At 42.8% G+C, this 16909-nt stretch overlaps 1 protein-coding gene across 2 annotated transcripts in view; it reads left to right on the plus strand.

Moving 5' to 3' along the window:
• The window catches only part of ly75 (lymphocyte antigen 75), a 151735-nt gene that overhangs the window by 12521 nt on the left and 122305 nt on the right, over nt 1–16909 (plus strand). For both annotated transcript variants that reach the window (XM_068035268.1, XM_068035269.1), the window contains exon 3: nt 11849–12019. In XM_068035268.1, coding sequence (XP_067891369.1) covers nt 11849–12019 — 171 coding nt within the window. The remainder of the gene's footprint in view (nt 1–11848; nt 12020–16909) is intronic.

The following is a 16909-nucleotide window of genomic DNA, read 5'->3' on the forward strand; positions in this document are numbered from 1 at the left end:
AAGAAACTGTTTGTGGATGCTTGGGGTAGCTAGGGTAGGAGTGGGGAGAAAGGAGATCAAAAATCTTTATGAATTCCCCCTCCCTTACCAGGGAAATTTACAAAATAATTTCCCAAGCACTGTTTAAGTGCATGCTGTTTTTAGTGTATTGGCACTTCCCCAGGAGGGGACATCCCAAAGTTGTCATATGACATGATCGGGAATTGGCATAAGTGAGTTAAGTATTCGCTTAAACCATTTATAATGAGAAAAGTGCAGTTGAAACATTTACAGCTTAGTGCCAATGCCCAGACACATCCTTCTGGGATTTCCTCCGTGCCAGATGGATGGGAAACACAGATTTTTGGCATGGGGAAGTTGTGGCATTGGTCAGGCAGGGGGGTGACAGCAACCAGTGGGGAAAGACCATCTTGGTACAGTAGGGGGAAGAAACCATTTCTGGAGAGGCAAAGAGAGCCAACAAGGGGATTATTCATTCTGAAACTGGACACTGATTTCTTCCCAAAATTGCACTGTGGAATCCAGCACATGACCCAAAAATAGAAGTTGCAGCTCCCTCTGCAACAAGCACACAGGAAAGTAACCAAATAAGACAGGAAATACCTTACCCAAACTCCAAGTGCTAGCCAAAAAGGTTCTGATCCTATTTTTTTCCACTCTGACTTCCTCATTGAGGGCATGTTCCCATTCTTTGTGCCCAGTGGCCACGAGGACACCACTGAATATTTTTGTTCCCAATTGTGTTTCATGTACCACCTCCTGGAAAGAGGGGGAGTGTGAAATCACAGAGCATCTTGCACTTTATTCCAATGCACTTGGCTCCCACAACAAATGGATCAGATTAAAGCTCTGCAGTCCTGTCATATCCAGTCCTAGTCATTTAAGGTACAGTCGTGAATGGTGGTGAGCAATTAAACAACCAACTTGACGAGGAGACTCCACAAACATCCCTATCCTCAATGATGGTAGAGTCCAGCATGTTGGTTCCAAATACTTCAGCATAGTGCAAAAGACAATCTTCAACCAGAAGTGCTAAGTACATGATCCATCGATGCCTCCTGCTGAAGTTTCTAGCATCAGCGATGTCAATCTTTCAGTTCATTCCACATGATATCAAGAAATGGCTGAAGGTACTGGGTGCAACAAAGGCTATAGGCCCTGACAATATGCTGGCTGTAATACTGAAGACTTCTGCTCCAGAGCTAGCCGCGACCCTAGCCAAGCTGTTCCAGTACAGCTACAACACTGGCATCTATCTATGTGAAAAATTGCCCAGGTATATCGTGTGCACAAAAAGCAGGACAAATCCAATCCAGAAAATTACTGCTCCATCGGCCTACTTTCAATCATCAGTAAAGTGATAGCATTGTTGAAGACAATTTCCATCAAGCAGCACTTACTCACCAATAACCTGCTCAGTTTGGGTTCACCAGGGTCACTCGGCTCCAGACCTCCATTACAATCTTGGTCCAAACATGTACAAAAGAGCTGAACTCCAGAGCTGAGGTGAGAGTGACTGCCCTTGACATCAAGGCAGAGTGTGGCATCAAGGAGCCCAAGTATAATTGAAGTCAATGGGAATCGAGGAGAAAACTCTCTAGCTGGAGTCCTACCCAGCTCAAAGGAAGATGGTTGTGGTTATTGGATGCCAATCCCCTCAGCCCCAGGACATTGCTGCAGAAGTTCCTCAGGGCAGTGTCGTGGGTCGAACCATGTTCAACTGCTTCATCAATGTCCTTCCCTCCATAAGGTCAGAAGTGGGGATATTTGCTGCTGATCGCACAGTGTTCAGTCCCATTTGCAACTCCTCAGATAATCAAGTAGTCCACACCCACGTGCAGTGAGACCTGGACAATATACAGGCTTGGGCTAATAAGTGGTAAGTAAAATCTTGTTCCCCACAAATGTCAGGTAATGACCTCCTTCAACAAAAGAATTTAATCACTTTCCCTCGACATTCAATGGATTGCCATCACTGACCTATTCCCCCACCAGCAACATCTTGGGGCTTACCATTGACCAGAAACTTACCTGGACCAGCGATACACTGTGGCTACAAGAACAGATCAGAGGCTAGGAAATAGTTACTTCACCTTCTTTGTTTCAGAAGAAACCATTCAATTCAGAAGTGTCTCTCTTGATGGGTTCAAGATGAGAATAAATCCGGTTACAAAGTTTCCACTTCACACCTTCTTTATTTCAGGAGAATCCATTTAATTCAGGAATATTTCAGGATGGTGTAGAATGGGTGCAATTATCACCTCTTAACTCTGAATTCTGTGATGTGTACCTTTAGTTCCTGGACAGTGCGGCTCCAACAACATTCCAGAAGCTTAACACTATCGAGGACCAAGCAACCTGCTTGATTGGCACCCCATCCACAAACTTAAACAGTCACTCTCTCCACTACCTGCGCACAGTGGCAGCAGTGCATACTGTCACACATACAAGATATGTGACAATGAAAAGTTATGGACCAAAACTGAAGAGTTATTAAAATTGATTTTTTAAGAAGTGAACAATGTACTCCAAAATGGCCACCAAAGGTTAAAAGATTTAGCCTTTGTATATTCAAACTGTCTGAGAGGGACAAAGGAATATCTTCAAAGTTGAGATATTAATTGCACCCATTCTACACCATCCTGAAATATTTCTGAATTAAATGGACACTCCTGAAACAAAGAAGGTGTGAAGTGGAAACTTTGTAACTGATTTATTGAACCCATCAAGTGACATTTCTGAATTGAATGGGTTCTTCTGAAACAAAGAAGGTGAAGTAACTATGTCCTAGGCAATTATCGATTACTAGTTTAGTTTAGTTTAGAGATATAGCACTGAAACAGGCCCTTCGGCCCACCGAGTCTGTGCCGACCATCAACCACCCATTTATACTAATCCTACACTAATTCCATATTCCTACCACGTCCCCACCTGTCCCTATATTTCCCTACCACCTACCTATACTAGGGGCAATTGCTAATGGCCAATTTTACCTATCAACCTGCAAGTCTTTGGCATGTGGGAGGAAACCGGAGCACCCGGAGGAAACCCACGCAGACACAGGGAGAACTTGCAAACTCCACACAGGCAGTACCCAGAATTGAACCCGGGTCGCTGGAGCTGTGAGGCTGCGGTGCTAACCACTGCGCCACTGTGCTGCCCTACAGAGAAGAAAATACCTGTCTTCCAGCAGAGTTGAGATGTGATACATTTTTACCTTTTAAAAGGCAGCCTAGAGAGAGACCCAGGGAGCAGTCTCCAAGAATCTTGTTTCTAGCAAACCAGAGGGATGTGCCCTACTGTAGAATACTATATCTACACTTTTTATACAGCAGTGAAGTAGAAGTGATCCACTGTCTTCAGCTGAACTTTCAACCAATAGAAAAATCTACAAATACCTCAAGGCTGCAACCAATGAGAAATTGACTTCCAAGAGAATTCAACAAGTTTACCGTGATCCTCATTCTAAAACCTATCCCCACTAAAACCCTCTTACCCCTTTTCTTCTCTATATCTGCTTTTTCGTTTACGTGTGTGAGAGAATAGATGTGGTTGCGATATTTCGGGATAAGGCATATTGATCAATAAATAATTGATTTTCTGTTTTAAACCTGCAAGAAAACCTGTTGCTGTCCGTTTATTTGACAAATAAAACACAAAGGGGTTAAAACCTTAATAACAAAACACACTTGCTGCAATCAGGTAGGAGTTGAACAGTGGGAACCACCCAAACCCCCGGCCCCCCGCCAACAACGTGGCCATAGCAGTACCATCTACAAGATGCAGTGCAGTAACTTGCCAAGGCTCCTTCGACAGCACCTTCCAAACCTGTGGCCTCTATCACCTAGAAGAACAAGGGGAGAAGGTGCAAGGGAACACCACTGCTTCAAGTTCCCCTCCAAGTCACGTGCCATCCTGACTTGGAAATATATCGCCGTTCCTTTATGGTTGCTGTGTCAAAATCGTGGAACACTCTCTCAGCACTGTGGGTGTACTACTACTTGGTCTGCAGCGGTTCAAGAAGGGGTTCACCACCTTTTCAAGGGTACTTAAAATGGGCAATAAATGCTTGCCACTGTGGTCCACAACCCATGAAAATTTTTTCAAAAATCATTGTCATAGAGACCCCACCTTAGTCTTAAAATATGTTGCCTTACTGTTCTGTCTGTCATCACTAGAGCCTCTTCCATTTCCAGCACCTCCAGCATGATGCCACCACCAAATATATCTTCCCTTCCCTTCCCCTGTCAGCATTCCAAAGAGATCGATCTCTCCGTGACACCCTGGTCCACTCCTCCATCATCCCCATCCTCGTCCCCTTCCCACAGCACCTTCCCATGCAATCGCAGGAGGTGTAATCCCTGCCCTTTTGCCTCCTCTCTCCTCACCATCCAAGGCCCCAAGCACTCCTTCCAGGTGAAGCAGTGATTTACCTCTACTTCCTTCAATTTAGTATACTGTATTCGCCGCTCACAATGCGGTCGCCTCTATATTGGTGAGACCAAAGACAGATTGGGTGACTGCTTTGAGGAACAGCTCCACTCAGTCCGAAAGCATGATCCCTGAGCTTCTGGTTGCTTGCCATTTCAACACCACACCCCCGCTCTCATGCCAACATTTCTGTCTTTGGCCTGCTCCAGTGTGCTAGTGAACATCAACGCAAGCTCAAGGAGCAGCACCTCATCTTTCGATTAGGCACTCTACAGCCTTGTAGACTGAACTTTGAGTTCAACAACTTCAGAGCATGACTGGCCTTTTAATATTTTATATTATATTTTTATTTTATTTTATTTTCTAACCATGCGCCTGTTTTTCATGTAGATAGAGCTGTTCATTATTAACACTCTCTCTGGACTAATGCTTTGTCTTTCACCATAAGCATTAACACACTCTTTGCCTTTGTCCCAGGACAGCTTTGTTATTTAATCTCTCCTGCCCTATCACACAGCTTCCCTTTTGTTTTCTTTCGCCCCACCCCCACCCCCTTCACTTGCTTAAAACCTAATTCTTTTCTAACCTTTGCCTGTTCTGATGAAAGGTCACAGACCTGAAACGTTAACTCTGCTTCTCTCTCCACAGACGTTGCCTGACCTGCTGTGTATTTCCAGCACTTTCTGTTTTTATCGCTAGAGTTGATTTGTTGTGAAACCACAGAGCTCTGTGTGTGTGACCCACCTTTCCTGGCTATGTCAAATTTACTCACTGAACCAGTTCTACCAGCTTCAGCGTCAGATTGGGCGAGTATGTTGATAAAACAGTTTCAGAATGTCAATGATATTTACAATACGTGATGGTTTTTCAGGTGTTGTGCTGGCTCCACCTGATAATCACTTGTCAATGTGGCTGTAGTTTAACTTAGGTGGAAGATATGAATTGGAAGTAAAGAAAAGCTGAAAATGCTGAGCAGGTCAGGCAGTATCTGTGGAGAAGACAAAGCAGTCAACATGATGGGTGTGGACCTTTTGTGAAAACTGGAATATATCACAGATGAACAGCATTTAAAAAGGAACAAAGGGAAGTGTGTGAAAAGATATGCGGTTGCTCTCACGAATATACTTGCACACAAGAAGAGAGACTGATCTGCAAAATGCTTGTGAAAAATAGGAAATAGTTAACTGACAAGTGATATTAGAATCAGACAGTAGGAAGGATAAGGTTTTCCAGTAAAGCTCTTTACAGGACATCATTTTATTTTCTTGTCTGTTACATATAGTACATAGAATGTACAGCACAAAAAAGGCCACTCAGCCCAACTGGCTAATGCTTTACACAAGCCTCCTCCTACACCTCTTCATCTAACCCTATCAGCATAACCTCCTTTTCCTTACTACTTCATGTGTTTATTTAACTTCTCCTTTAAAGGTTTCTATGCTATTCACCTCACATGCCTTCCACAGTCTGGGTAAAGAGTTTTCTCCTGAATTTCTTATTGGATTTATTGATGACTACCTAATTTCTGGCTCCCAGTTTTGGTCTCCCCCCATGGGTACAACATCGGGCTGAATTTTAACACCTAAAAACAGGTCATTTGGAGTCAACTCTGATATTCAATTTTTTAAAATCTGAAACTTGACTCCGGCCCACCTACTTCAGGGTTTAGCAAGACGAGGGACGGGCAGCCAAGCTGCTCGCAAGAAGCAGGTGGGTAATTTAAATATTTTAATAAGGCTGGGAGCCTCTGATCTAACCTGTTTTACAGGTTTGACAGTGGCTGACTGGGTTTACCAGGCTTTGGGAAGCTGATGGGAGGGGAGGACAGCTTCAGGGGAAGATAAGTGTATTTACAGCACTAATTGTGGGTCAGGTGGAACAACACTACGTCCCAGCTTGCATCTTTTGGTGGCCTACTGTATGTTCTCTGCTTCCCCTTCATCAAAGCCTTGAACCATCAAGTCCCTGCACTTTGGAATTACCTTCCTAATCCCCTCTGTTTTGGTCCATCTCACACGACCTTTTAAAAAAAAAAACTGTTCAGAGTTGAGAGGCTTTTTGTATTTGTCTGTGGGATGTGGGCATTGCTGGCTAGGTCAGCATTTATTGTCCATCCCTAATTGCCCTTAAGAAGGTGGTGGTGAGCTGCCTGCTTGAACTGCTGCATTCTTTGGGGTGTAGGTTCACCAACCGTGCTGTTAGGAAGGAAGTTCCAGGACTTTGACTCAGTGACTGTGAATAAATGGTAATATATAGTTCCAAGTCAGGATGGTGTATGGCTTGGAGGGGAACTTGCAGTAGTGGTGTTCCCATACATCTGCTTCCCTTGGCCTTCTAGGTGGTAAAGGTCGCAGGTTTAGAAGGCGCTGTCAAAGGAGCCTTGGTGAGTTATTGCAGTGCATCTTTTAGATGGTACACACTGTTGAATGTTGAAGGTGGTGGATGGGATGCAAATCAAGTGGGCTGCTTTGTCCTGGATGGTGTCAAGCTTCTTGAGTGTTGTTGGAGCTGCACCCATCCATGCAAGTGGAGAGTATTCCATTACACTCCTGACGTGCCTTGTAGATGGTGGGCAGATATTGGGGAGTCAGGAGGTAAGTTACTCACTGCAGAATTCCCAGTCGCTGACCTGCTCTTGTAGCCGCAGCATTTATGTGGCTGGTCCAGTTCAGTTTCTGGTCAATAGTTGTTGATGGTAGGAGATTCAGTAATGGTAATGTTGTTGAACATCAAGGGGAGATGGTTGGATTCTTTTCTTGTTTGAGATAGTCATTGCCTGGCACTTGTGTGATGCAAAGATTACTGCATAGATAGTGGGTTGAGGCAATGGAAGGATTTATAAACAAGGCTGACAATTTGATAAATCTGTTCGCTGGAGTGTCCCATTTTGCAACATTAAAAGGCTAGAAGGTCATCATCCAGTCAGTTGGATAGCCGTGGCAAGCCCTGGGCAGCAACTGATCCAGCCTCTGTGCTAGAAATGCTGTGTGGCAATAAAGAGAAAATTGTTGTTGTTATGGTAACAATAGATAAGATGCGAAAAATATATAATGCAGGAATAAATGGATAGTTTTGGAATATGATTGATGACTTTCCCAAAGAACATTAAATCTTTATTGGGGTATGGTTCTACAGGTGGCAGGTGCCTTGCCACGCTGTCCAAGCAGCCATTTTTCATGCATCAGCTGAGATAGTGAACGCCAGCAAGCTGTTAAACTGCATTACAGCTGAACTCACCCCTGTAGTGACCCAACATGCACACTTGCATCAGGAGTTTGCTGGACAGCAAGCAGGAGCAGCAAGCCTGGCCAATTTTCACTTGGCCACTGAAGCCAATAGCAACACTCAACATCATCTCCATGAAGATCAGGTAACTTGTCACAGACTAAGAAGTAAACCTGGTTGTGTTTCTCCCCCATCCTTTTTGTTTTTTTTTAGATGCTGTTTATCTGTAATATCTTCCAATTCTAATGAAGGGCCCACATCCGAAGTATCGACTCTTCTATTCTCTCCACAAATGCTACCTGATCTGCTGAGTGTTTCCAGTATTTGTTTTTGTTTATAAAATAAAGGAAGGCTTCGACTAAATGGGAATATATAATTTGTGGTATTTCAGGTTTATTATAACTTTAGGAATTGTTGGAATAGTTTTTTTAATAATCTGTTTATTTAGCACTGGTTGAAGGTGAAATATCTTTAAGTGGGTGTACTGCTTTATGTTCTGATTTTTAATCATGTAGAAATGCAGAGGTCATGTGATTGGCATATCAAGCAGCTGCAGCTTTCATTTTAGAAGTTCCCACTTGTTTTGTCGTGAAACGTATTCAGACAACTGAGCCTTTTGTTTTGCTAAATATTGGCAGTAATTTCAACTTCTGTTGAAATTGAGGGGGATGTCCTGTCACTGCAGCTGCTGGTTTAAAAAAAGATGGAGATACCTTCCCTTTTGTTTGAACATATCCTGAGGAATTGGGCAGGTTTCTCTTGGGAGTTCTTTGTTTTATAATGTGCTATATCTAATTTTGTAGTTTCGGTATGGTGTTGGGCCACTGAAGGTTTGGTAAAACCTTCACTGTTGCTTCTCGTGAAAATGTGCCATAACTTTTCAAGAAGTTATGTCCTGCCCGGAACTTGTTATTTTAACAGCTGCTTAACCTGAGAAAGACTGAAATTTTGGAAATCAAAGTGGCCCACCATGCACAGCAGTGATTTTCTTCTTTAAAGACTAATTTAGAGATTTGCAGGAAACCTGAATGCCACTGGTGGAAAATGCAGTGTAATTCCTTTACTTAGCTGTTGTATGGTTGCTTTTTGAGTGATGTGCCTTTAAGATCTTAGTATGCTAATGAGCCAAGTACCAAGGCACAATCTTATGACTTGGAGCCAGAGTCTCTCTGCAACTGTAACATCCAGAGTAAGGTTCTGTCAATAGTTAGCTCTGTACTGTATATAATAGCCAAGCTGTAAATAAACCTTTTTGAGATCTTCAGCTAACTGGACTCCACGCATCTCATTTATATTGAATCAGACAACACAAAATAACTCATTATATGGTGACAGCTGTGATGAGAAGACAAAGTCTGAGGTTGAAGATCATGGTTAAAACAGCCTTGAAAATGACCTTCCGATAGCCATTAGAGAGAAAGTTCAAAAAGAAAACTGGCTCAAACAGTGAAAAAAGAACTTGTCTCCAGCTGCAGAAGACAGAGCACAGAACACAGGCTGCAAGTAAATCGGGTGAGTCATTGTGCCAACGGGCGAGGGATACTGCTTTTTTTTAAGAAAAAACTTTGAAGGCCTTCAAAAGATCTGTTTTTTCAAAAGACCCAACTCTTTTCTCAAGCTGACCAAGGTCGGCGCCATTACAGGACATGTCCATTAAGAAAAATTGTGGGAAAACCCAGATCACTGCAGAGTCTTCATCCATGCAGCCAAAGTTTAAAAAAAACCCCATTAACCCAATTGAGCATGAAGAACATAAACAAACTCTAGCAAAAAAAAAAGCGACTGAACTGCCCCTTGAGCAGCTGAGTAAATAGAACAGGCTTAAGTGCTGGAGGCACTTGCAGTAGCAAATACCTGCTCCTGTTAATAAAAGCAGCTACTTTGAACAACAGAGCTTCTTAAATGGGAAACGATGTAGGGTTACAGAGCCAAGTCCTAAAGCAAGTTTTAAGCAAAAGAACAGCAGGAATATGGATACCAAATTTCCCAGCATTAATTGGAAGGCCTTGGGTATCCTATCTGTGTTCCGACTGTTCAAACAAAGAATGCAGTTGTGCTTTACAGACCAAGTAAGACTAGAGAGAGAAAAGCAAGCTATAAAAATACTAATAGCAGTTGGAAATGAGGGATTACTCGGAATCAATACTTCTGGCTTATCTGAAGAGGACCGCAAAGATATGGAAAGTGATAGAAGATCAAATCCAATTGAATGAATTTTTGAATTCACCACCTGGAATTGATGTCCTACGGGTAACAGCCACAGGAATCAATCGACCAGAACATTAGTAGATGCTGTAGTAAGGGCAACGAATGCGACTTCTCAGAAACTGAGCTGTTAAATTGAATAATGGAGCTAGTGATTGTATCGACACCCATTGAAGCATTTCAGAAAGACCTTTTGGGATAAAAGGCCACAGCAGTGATGCGCTGCTGGAAGGTAGCAGGAAATACGAAGCCATTGTAGCTGGACAACAGCACCTGTAGGCAACACCATCGGCACAATAATCAGGTTGAAAGGAGTAAGCAAACTGTGGTAAGTATGGTTTGTCCCACTCGCAGCGAAGTTGTTCTGCATTTCAAGACATGTGCAAGGCGTGCAGTGCAAATGGAAACTGGGCCCACCTATGGAGGAATTCTCGCTCCAAAGACGCGGCCAGAAGTTGCAGCAGGGCACAGACAAACAGACAGGTGCAGCAACAGCAGCAAGGAGAGCGCTAGAGACCTGCGTAAACACAAGCCGATATATGAAGTCCACAGCGAAACAGACCTGAGTTGAGACTCAACGAGGAGCAATTCTCAGCCAGAAGACAAACAGGCGTTGCACTTTGTGAACCTGACCCATCATGTTGATGAAGTCAAACAACCGAAAGCTTTCGCCACTACTAACATCATGTGCCCAAAGAAAGCAGGCAAACGGACACTTGGTCAAGGTTGAGACCGGCGCTAGTGCAAATATCCTATCGGTCCAAATACTCAAAGGTATGTACCAGAGTTGTTGGAAATCAATGATAAAACTGACAACTGCCAAGCTATCTGTATATAACAGGTCACCCATTCCTTGTAGTGGCACGCTAATAATGCAATGCAGCAAGTCGGCATAGAAACCACGAATGTTCTACCTAGCAGACACAAACGGACCAGCAGTGGCAGGACTACCAGTGTGTCAGGACCTCAACGTCATAACTATGCACAAAAGCATTGCCAAGGGGAAATCTCCAAGGACCGAACCCGCTCATAGACTCTGGCCAGCATCAAAAGGTGTAGTCTGGAAACCCAGCAACAGCACAACTATGCCACGCCTTCTCCTCTGCTCTCTAGAGAACCGCCAGTACAACGAACCAAAACTGACCGGTACCTCCATGAGGCCAAGTCCTCCTCCCCTATCAAGTCCTCGATCTTGAGCCCCAGGCTTTCAGACACAAATGGCGAGGAGAGGCAATGGACACAGTGTCCTGAAGAGGCAGAGGAGGAATGAGTTGAAGCATTGTCTGTTGGCTCTTTGAGATGAGGTGCTGGAGTTTTCCAAGAATAACAAGGCCTCAAAAGTGGTCGTCATGAGAAAAGCAACAGAGTATATTAGCAGGCTGAAGGCAGAGCAATAGAAACTGAATGCAGAGAGGGAGAAATTTCAGAAATAACAGCAACAGATAAGACGCAAATTCTCTGAGCAAGAGTTGGCAAGCCACCAAAACGATATATGGACTTTTGAGCCTCTATACTTGTAAATTTTATAATCTATATCCTGTACAGCTAGTTTTGGTGTTAATTTTGTGTTTTTACTTTTTGGCATATGAGACTTCCCTTTTGGAAAGAAGGGGTATGTTGTATGATTGCCTTTTAAGAGTGATGACCTTTAAGATCTTAGTATGCTAATGATCCGAGTACCAGGACGCAGTCATGTGACTCAGAACTAGAGTGTCTCTGCAACGGTAACACCCAGAGTAAGGTTCTTTTTAAATAGTTAGCTCTGTACTGTATATAATCTAGCTGTAAATAATCATGTTTGAGATCTTTAACTAACTGGACTCCACGTATCTCATGTTGCATCAGAAAACATAAAAACTCATTACATTAACCAGGTCTAAGCTAAGTTGTATTTATGTAATATAGTTCCTTTTAGCAAATATATAAAGCTAAGTTAATGCATCTCGATACACTTCTACAGTTTATTCATTTATATTTCTTGCCACAGAGATTTACACAACTGAAGGAACTGCTTATGGAAAGCCCTGTGTCTTCCCATTCAAGTATGGAAAAAATTGGTATTACGAATGTACCACTGACGGAAATGGCGAAGAGGAATGGTGCGCTACAACTACTGACTATGTAAATGACAGAAAGTGGGGGAAGTGCTTGAAACCAGGCAAGTAATGATCTTCACAGCTCAAGATTTCAAGATAGCAGATGAAAACATTTCGCAATCTCATTGGAAATATCATGGAAACAAGAGTCGGCCATTTAGCCCTTCGAGCTTGTTCCACCATTCAGTGAGATCATGGCTGATCTGTGACTTAACACAGTATAACCAACTTTGCCTCATATTCTTTAATACCTTTGGAAAGCAAAAACTTATAAATCTCAGTTTTTAAATTAACTATTGATGTAACATCAATTTCTGTTTGCAGAGCTTGCCACCCTTTGTATGTAAAAGTGTTTCTTAATTTCACTGCTGAAAAGTCTGGCTCGAATTTTTAGACTGTGCTCCCTAGTCCTAGATGCCCCAACCAGCGGAAATAGCTTCTCTCTCTATCTACTGTATCTGTTCTTAATATCTTGTAAACTTTGATCACAGCATTAACCTTCTAAATTCTAGGGAATACAATCCCAGTTTGTGTAATGTCCTTTCTTTTTGTAATTTAACCCTTTGAGTCCAGATATAATTCTGGTAAACCTACACTGCATTGCCACCAAGGCCAAAAAATTCTTCTTAAGATACAATGCCCAAAACTGCTCACAGTACCCCAGGTTTTCTCTAACCAGGGCTTTGTATAGCTGCAGCACGACTTCTACCCCTTTGCATTCTAGTCCTCTAGATAGTATTCTGTTAGCCTTTTTGATTATTTTACGTCCCTGTTCATGACATTTTGATCTATGAACCTGGACCTCTACTGTTTGTAGCTTTTCACTGTTTAGAAATTAACCTGCTCTAACCGTTTTAAGTGCAAAGTAAATGAACTCCTATTTCTCTACATTGAAATCCATTTGCCACAGTTTTGCCCATTCATTTAATCTGTCTATATCTCTTTTTTTTTGTAATTTTACACTTCCATTTACACTGCTTATCTTCATGTCATCTGCAAATTTGGCTATATAGCTGTCCATCCCATCATTTAAGTTATTCAAATATGATAAATAGTTGAGGCCCCAACACACACCTCTGTGGGACACTACTAGTAACATCCTGCCAATTAGAGTACTTGCCCATTATCCCTACTGTCTGTCTTTTGATGCCCAGCCAATCTCCTAATGTGGTCACTAATTTGCCTTCAATTCCATGAACTTCACCTTTAGCTAATGGCCGAGATACTATTCCAAATTCCTTCTGGAAGGCCACATAAATAACATCCATAGACAGTCCCCTGTTCGCTACTTTCGACATCTGCTTAAAAAAAATTAGATGTTAGTCAGGCATGACCTACCTTTTACAAATCCATGCTGGTGCTCTCTAATCAGCTGAAAATTTTGAAGGTGTTGAATCACTCTATCCTTCATGATAGACTCTAGTAATTTCCAGACTTTAGATGGTAGGCAGGTGAAGCAGCGATTTACTTGTACTTTTTTCAATTTAGTATACTGTATTCGCTGCTCACAATGTGGTCTCCTCTACATTGGAAAGACCAAACGCAGACTGGGTGACTGCTTTGCGGAACACCTCTGCTCAGTCCAAAAGCATGACCCCGAGCTTCCGGTTGCCTGCCATTTCAACATAGGTTTACCGATTAGGCATGCTACAGTGTGCCGGATTGAACATTTGAGTTCAGTAATTTCAGAGCATGACAGGCCCCCCTTTTTTATTGTTTTTTTTTTGCTGTATACTTTTTATTTTATTTTACTTTGTTTCATCATTCATTTTTCTTTACTATGTGCCTGTCTGCCCATTTTTATTTTTCTTGTTTATGCTTTGGGCCGGGGCTGTTCATTTTTCTGTCCATTAACATCCCCTCTGTACTAACGCTTTGTCTTTCAACAGACCATTTGCCTTTGCTCCATGACCTTCTAGTCAGTTATTCTCTGTCACCCTGTCCTATCAACACCTTTACTTTTGTTATCTCTTGCCCCACCCCAGCTTTACTTGCTTAAAACCTATTACATTTCTAACCTTTGCCGGTTCTGATGAAGGGTTACTGACCTGAAACATTAACTCTGTTTCTCTCCCCACAGATGCTGCCAGATCTGCTGAGTATTTCCAGCATTTCTTGTTTTTATTTCAGATTTCCAGCATTTGCAATATTTTGCTTTTATTATATATAGATGGTAGGCTAACCGGTCTATAATTCCCTGGTTTCCCCTAAATTCTCTTTAGTGCTGTGGCATGTGAAATTTTACAATCTAAAGGTGTGGTTCCTGAATTGATGGAACTTTTGGAAGATTATAGTAGGGGCATTGGCAATGTTTGCACCTACTTCCTTAACCCCTGGATGGAAACCCTGGGGATTTGTCACTCTTCGGATGCATGATTTTCTTCATTATTGTAGTTTTGCTTATGTTAATTTTGGTGAGACCCCTTTCTCTTATTCAATATTAGTTTCCTTGTGATTTCCAGCATGTTGTTCTGTTGCTGTACGGTAAATACTGGGTGCAAAGTAACTATTCAACAGGTCTGCCATTTCCTTACTTTCATTGACAATATCACAGTTATCAGTTTTCAAGGGGCACCCATTTACTTCTGACCACTTTTTTTTCTTAATATAATTGTAAAAATGTTTGGGTTGATTTCGATATCCCTTCCTCGTTTCTTTTTATGCTTCCTTTTTGTTGCTCTTACTATCTGTTTTGTCACACTTTATGTTCTTTGTATCGCTCCCATTTGCCAGGATCAGTTTTTCATTTTGCATTTTTGTATGCTTTTTCCTTTTTAATTTTATGTCATCTCTCACCTCTTTTTTTTTTAAAAGTTGTCCACGATTGTTTTATGGCAAGTAGAAATCTTGTCCCTTCGGAGTACAAACTGGTTCTCTAACTCATTCTGTTTTGAATGCCTCCGACTGATTATCTGTCATTTTACCCATGAACAGATTTGCCCAGTTTACTGTGAACAGTCTGTCTCACCTCATTTGAAATCAGCTTTAACTATGGCCAGATTTTTATGCCCCTCCCCAAAGAGTAGGCTGGTGGCCAAGAGGAGAGGTGGGTATAAAGTAGAGTGGTGGGGCTCAGGGGGCCCTTCCTGACCCGCTGCCGCCTCCACTGCCATTTACCATGGGGCGGCAGCAGCGGGAAATGGCCCGCCCACCCCAGGCCAATCTAGGCCCTTTAGTGGCCAATTAATAGCCACCTGAGGGCCGGGCGGCCCAGGCCTGAGAAAAGCCACCTGACAAAAGCAGACAGCTTTCTGACAGCCTGGTGGGGGCCCTCCTGATTTGGCACCCTGTGCCTGACGGAGGGCCTCCCCTGATGCCCCAACCAGCCCCAATGCACCTCCCAATCGATCCGACCCCCCCCCCCCCCCCCCTCCCCACCTTGCCTCGCTGGTGCCCGACTGATCACCCCTGGCAAAAACCTAAAAACCTACCTTTTCCCGGGGCCATCCTTCCTTCTCTTCTTGAAGCTGGGTTGCAGTCCACTCCGCTCCAGGTGGGACTAAGTGCTGCTGGCCCGCTGATTGGCCAGCAGCTCCATTCGGCGGGACTTCCTGTCGCAGTGAGGTGGATGTCCCACCTAAGACCAATTAAGGGCTTGGGGACCGTAAAATGCGGACTGGATCTCCAGGCCCAACGTTGGCGGGATCGCCACTGAATTTTCGGTCGGTGGACAGCTCTTGTCCGACAAGGGAAAATTTCTGGCTTATATCTAGAATCTTGGTAGCCTCTTCACATTTCTCCCTTTTTGAACACTATTGAACATGATCGTGTTATGATTGCTATTAGGTACATGTTTATGCACAGTTAGGCTGTTAACTAAATCTGGCTCATTGCTCATTAGTAAATCTAATGTGACCTGCCCCCTTGTTGGTTTTAGGGCATATTGTTGCAGAATATGCAGACACTCAAGAAATTCACTTCCATTCTGATGTGTGTTAGTCTGCTTGTCTCAATCTAATTAAAATACACCATTAAAACTACACTGCCTTTACTACATGCTTGTCTAATCTCTGCACTTACACCATCTACCCCTTCACAGTTGCTACCAGGGGGTCGATACACAACTCCTACTACAGTCTCAAGTCCTTTTGCTATTTCCCAATTCTAACCATTAAGTCTCCACTGCCTGGTTACCTCTCCTTTATATCCTCTCATATCATTGAAGTGATTTCATCCTTCATCAGCTAAGGCCACTCCTCCCTCTTTACCATTTTCCCTATCCTTTCCTGTAGACCTTATAATCTGGTATATTTCGTTGCAGTTCCTGACTGTCTTGAAACCATGTCTCATATCAAACCTGTCTTTTTTTAACGTCAAAATCAATTTGTAAGTTGTACATAGAGAGAGAGAGAGTCCTATAGAGATACAGCACTGAAACAGGCTCTTTGGCCCACTGAGTCTGTGCCGAGTCAACCACCCATTTATACTAATCCTACATTAATCCCATATTCCCTACCACATCCCCACCTTCCCTCAATTCTCCTACCACCTACCTACACTAGGGGCAATTTATAATGGCCAATTTACCTCTCAACCTGCAAGCCTTTGGCTGTGGGAGGAAACTGGAGCATCCGGCGGAACCCCACACAGTCACAGGAGAACTTGCAAACTCCGCACAGGCAGTACCCAGAATTGAACCCGAGTCGCTGGAGCTGTGAGGCTGCAGTGCTAACCACTGCGCCACTGTGCCGCCCGTTCCTTTGTATTTGGATATGTCACTCTGTATTTTCCATTTTTTTAAAAAAAACAGCAATTTCAGTGCCAAAATTGCTATTTTAAATAGGTAAAGAGTAATTTTATTTTCTAACTTCTCATAGCATAATTATGGATTAGGAAGACCATTTAACTGCTCTTGATCCATCCATGAGAAATATATAATTCCTCACCAATTTCTTAAATGATTCCATGGTTTGCGCCTGCATTACTCTATAAATATTCATTCAGTGTTTTCA

The sequence above is a fragment of the Heterodontus francisci genome, chromosome 7 (assembly GCF_036365525.1).
Source record: "Heterodontus francisci isolate sHetFra1 chromosome 7, sHetFra1.hap1, whole genome shotgun sequence".
NCBI lineage: Eukaryota > Metazoa > Chordata > Chondrichthyes > Heterodontiformes > Heterodontidae > Heterodontus > Heterodontus francisci.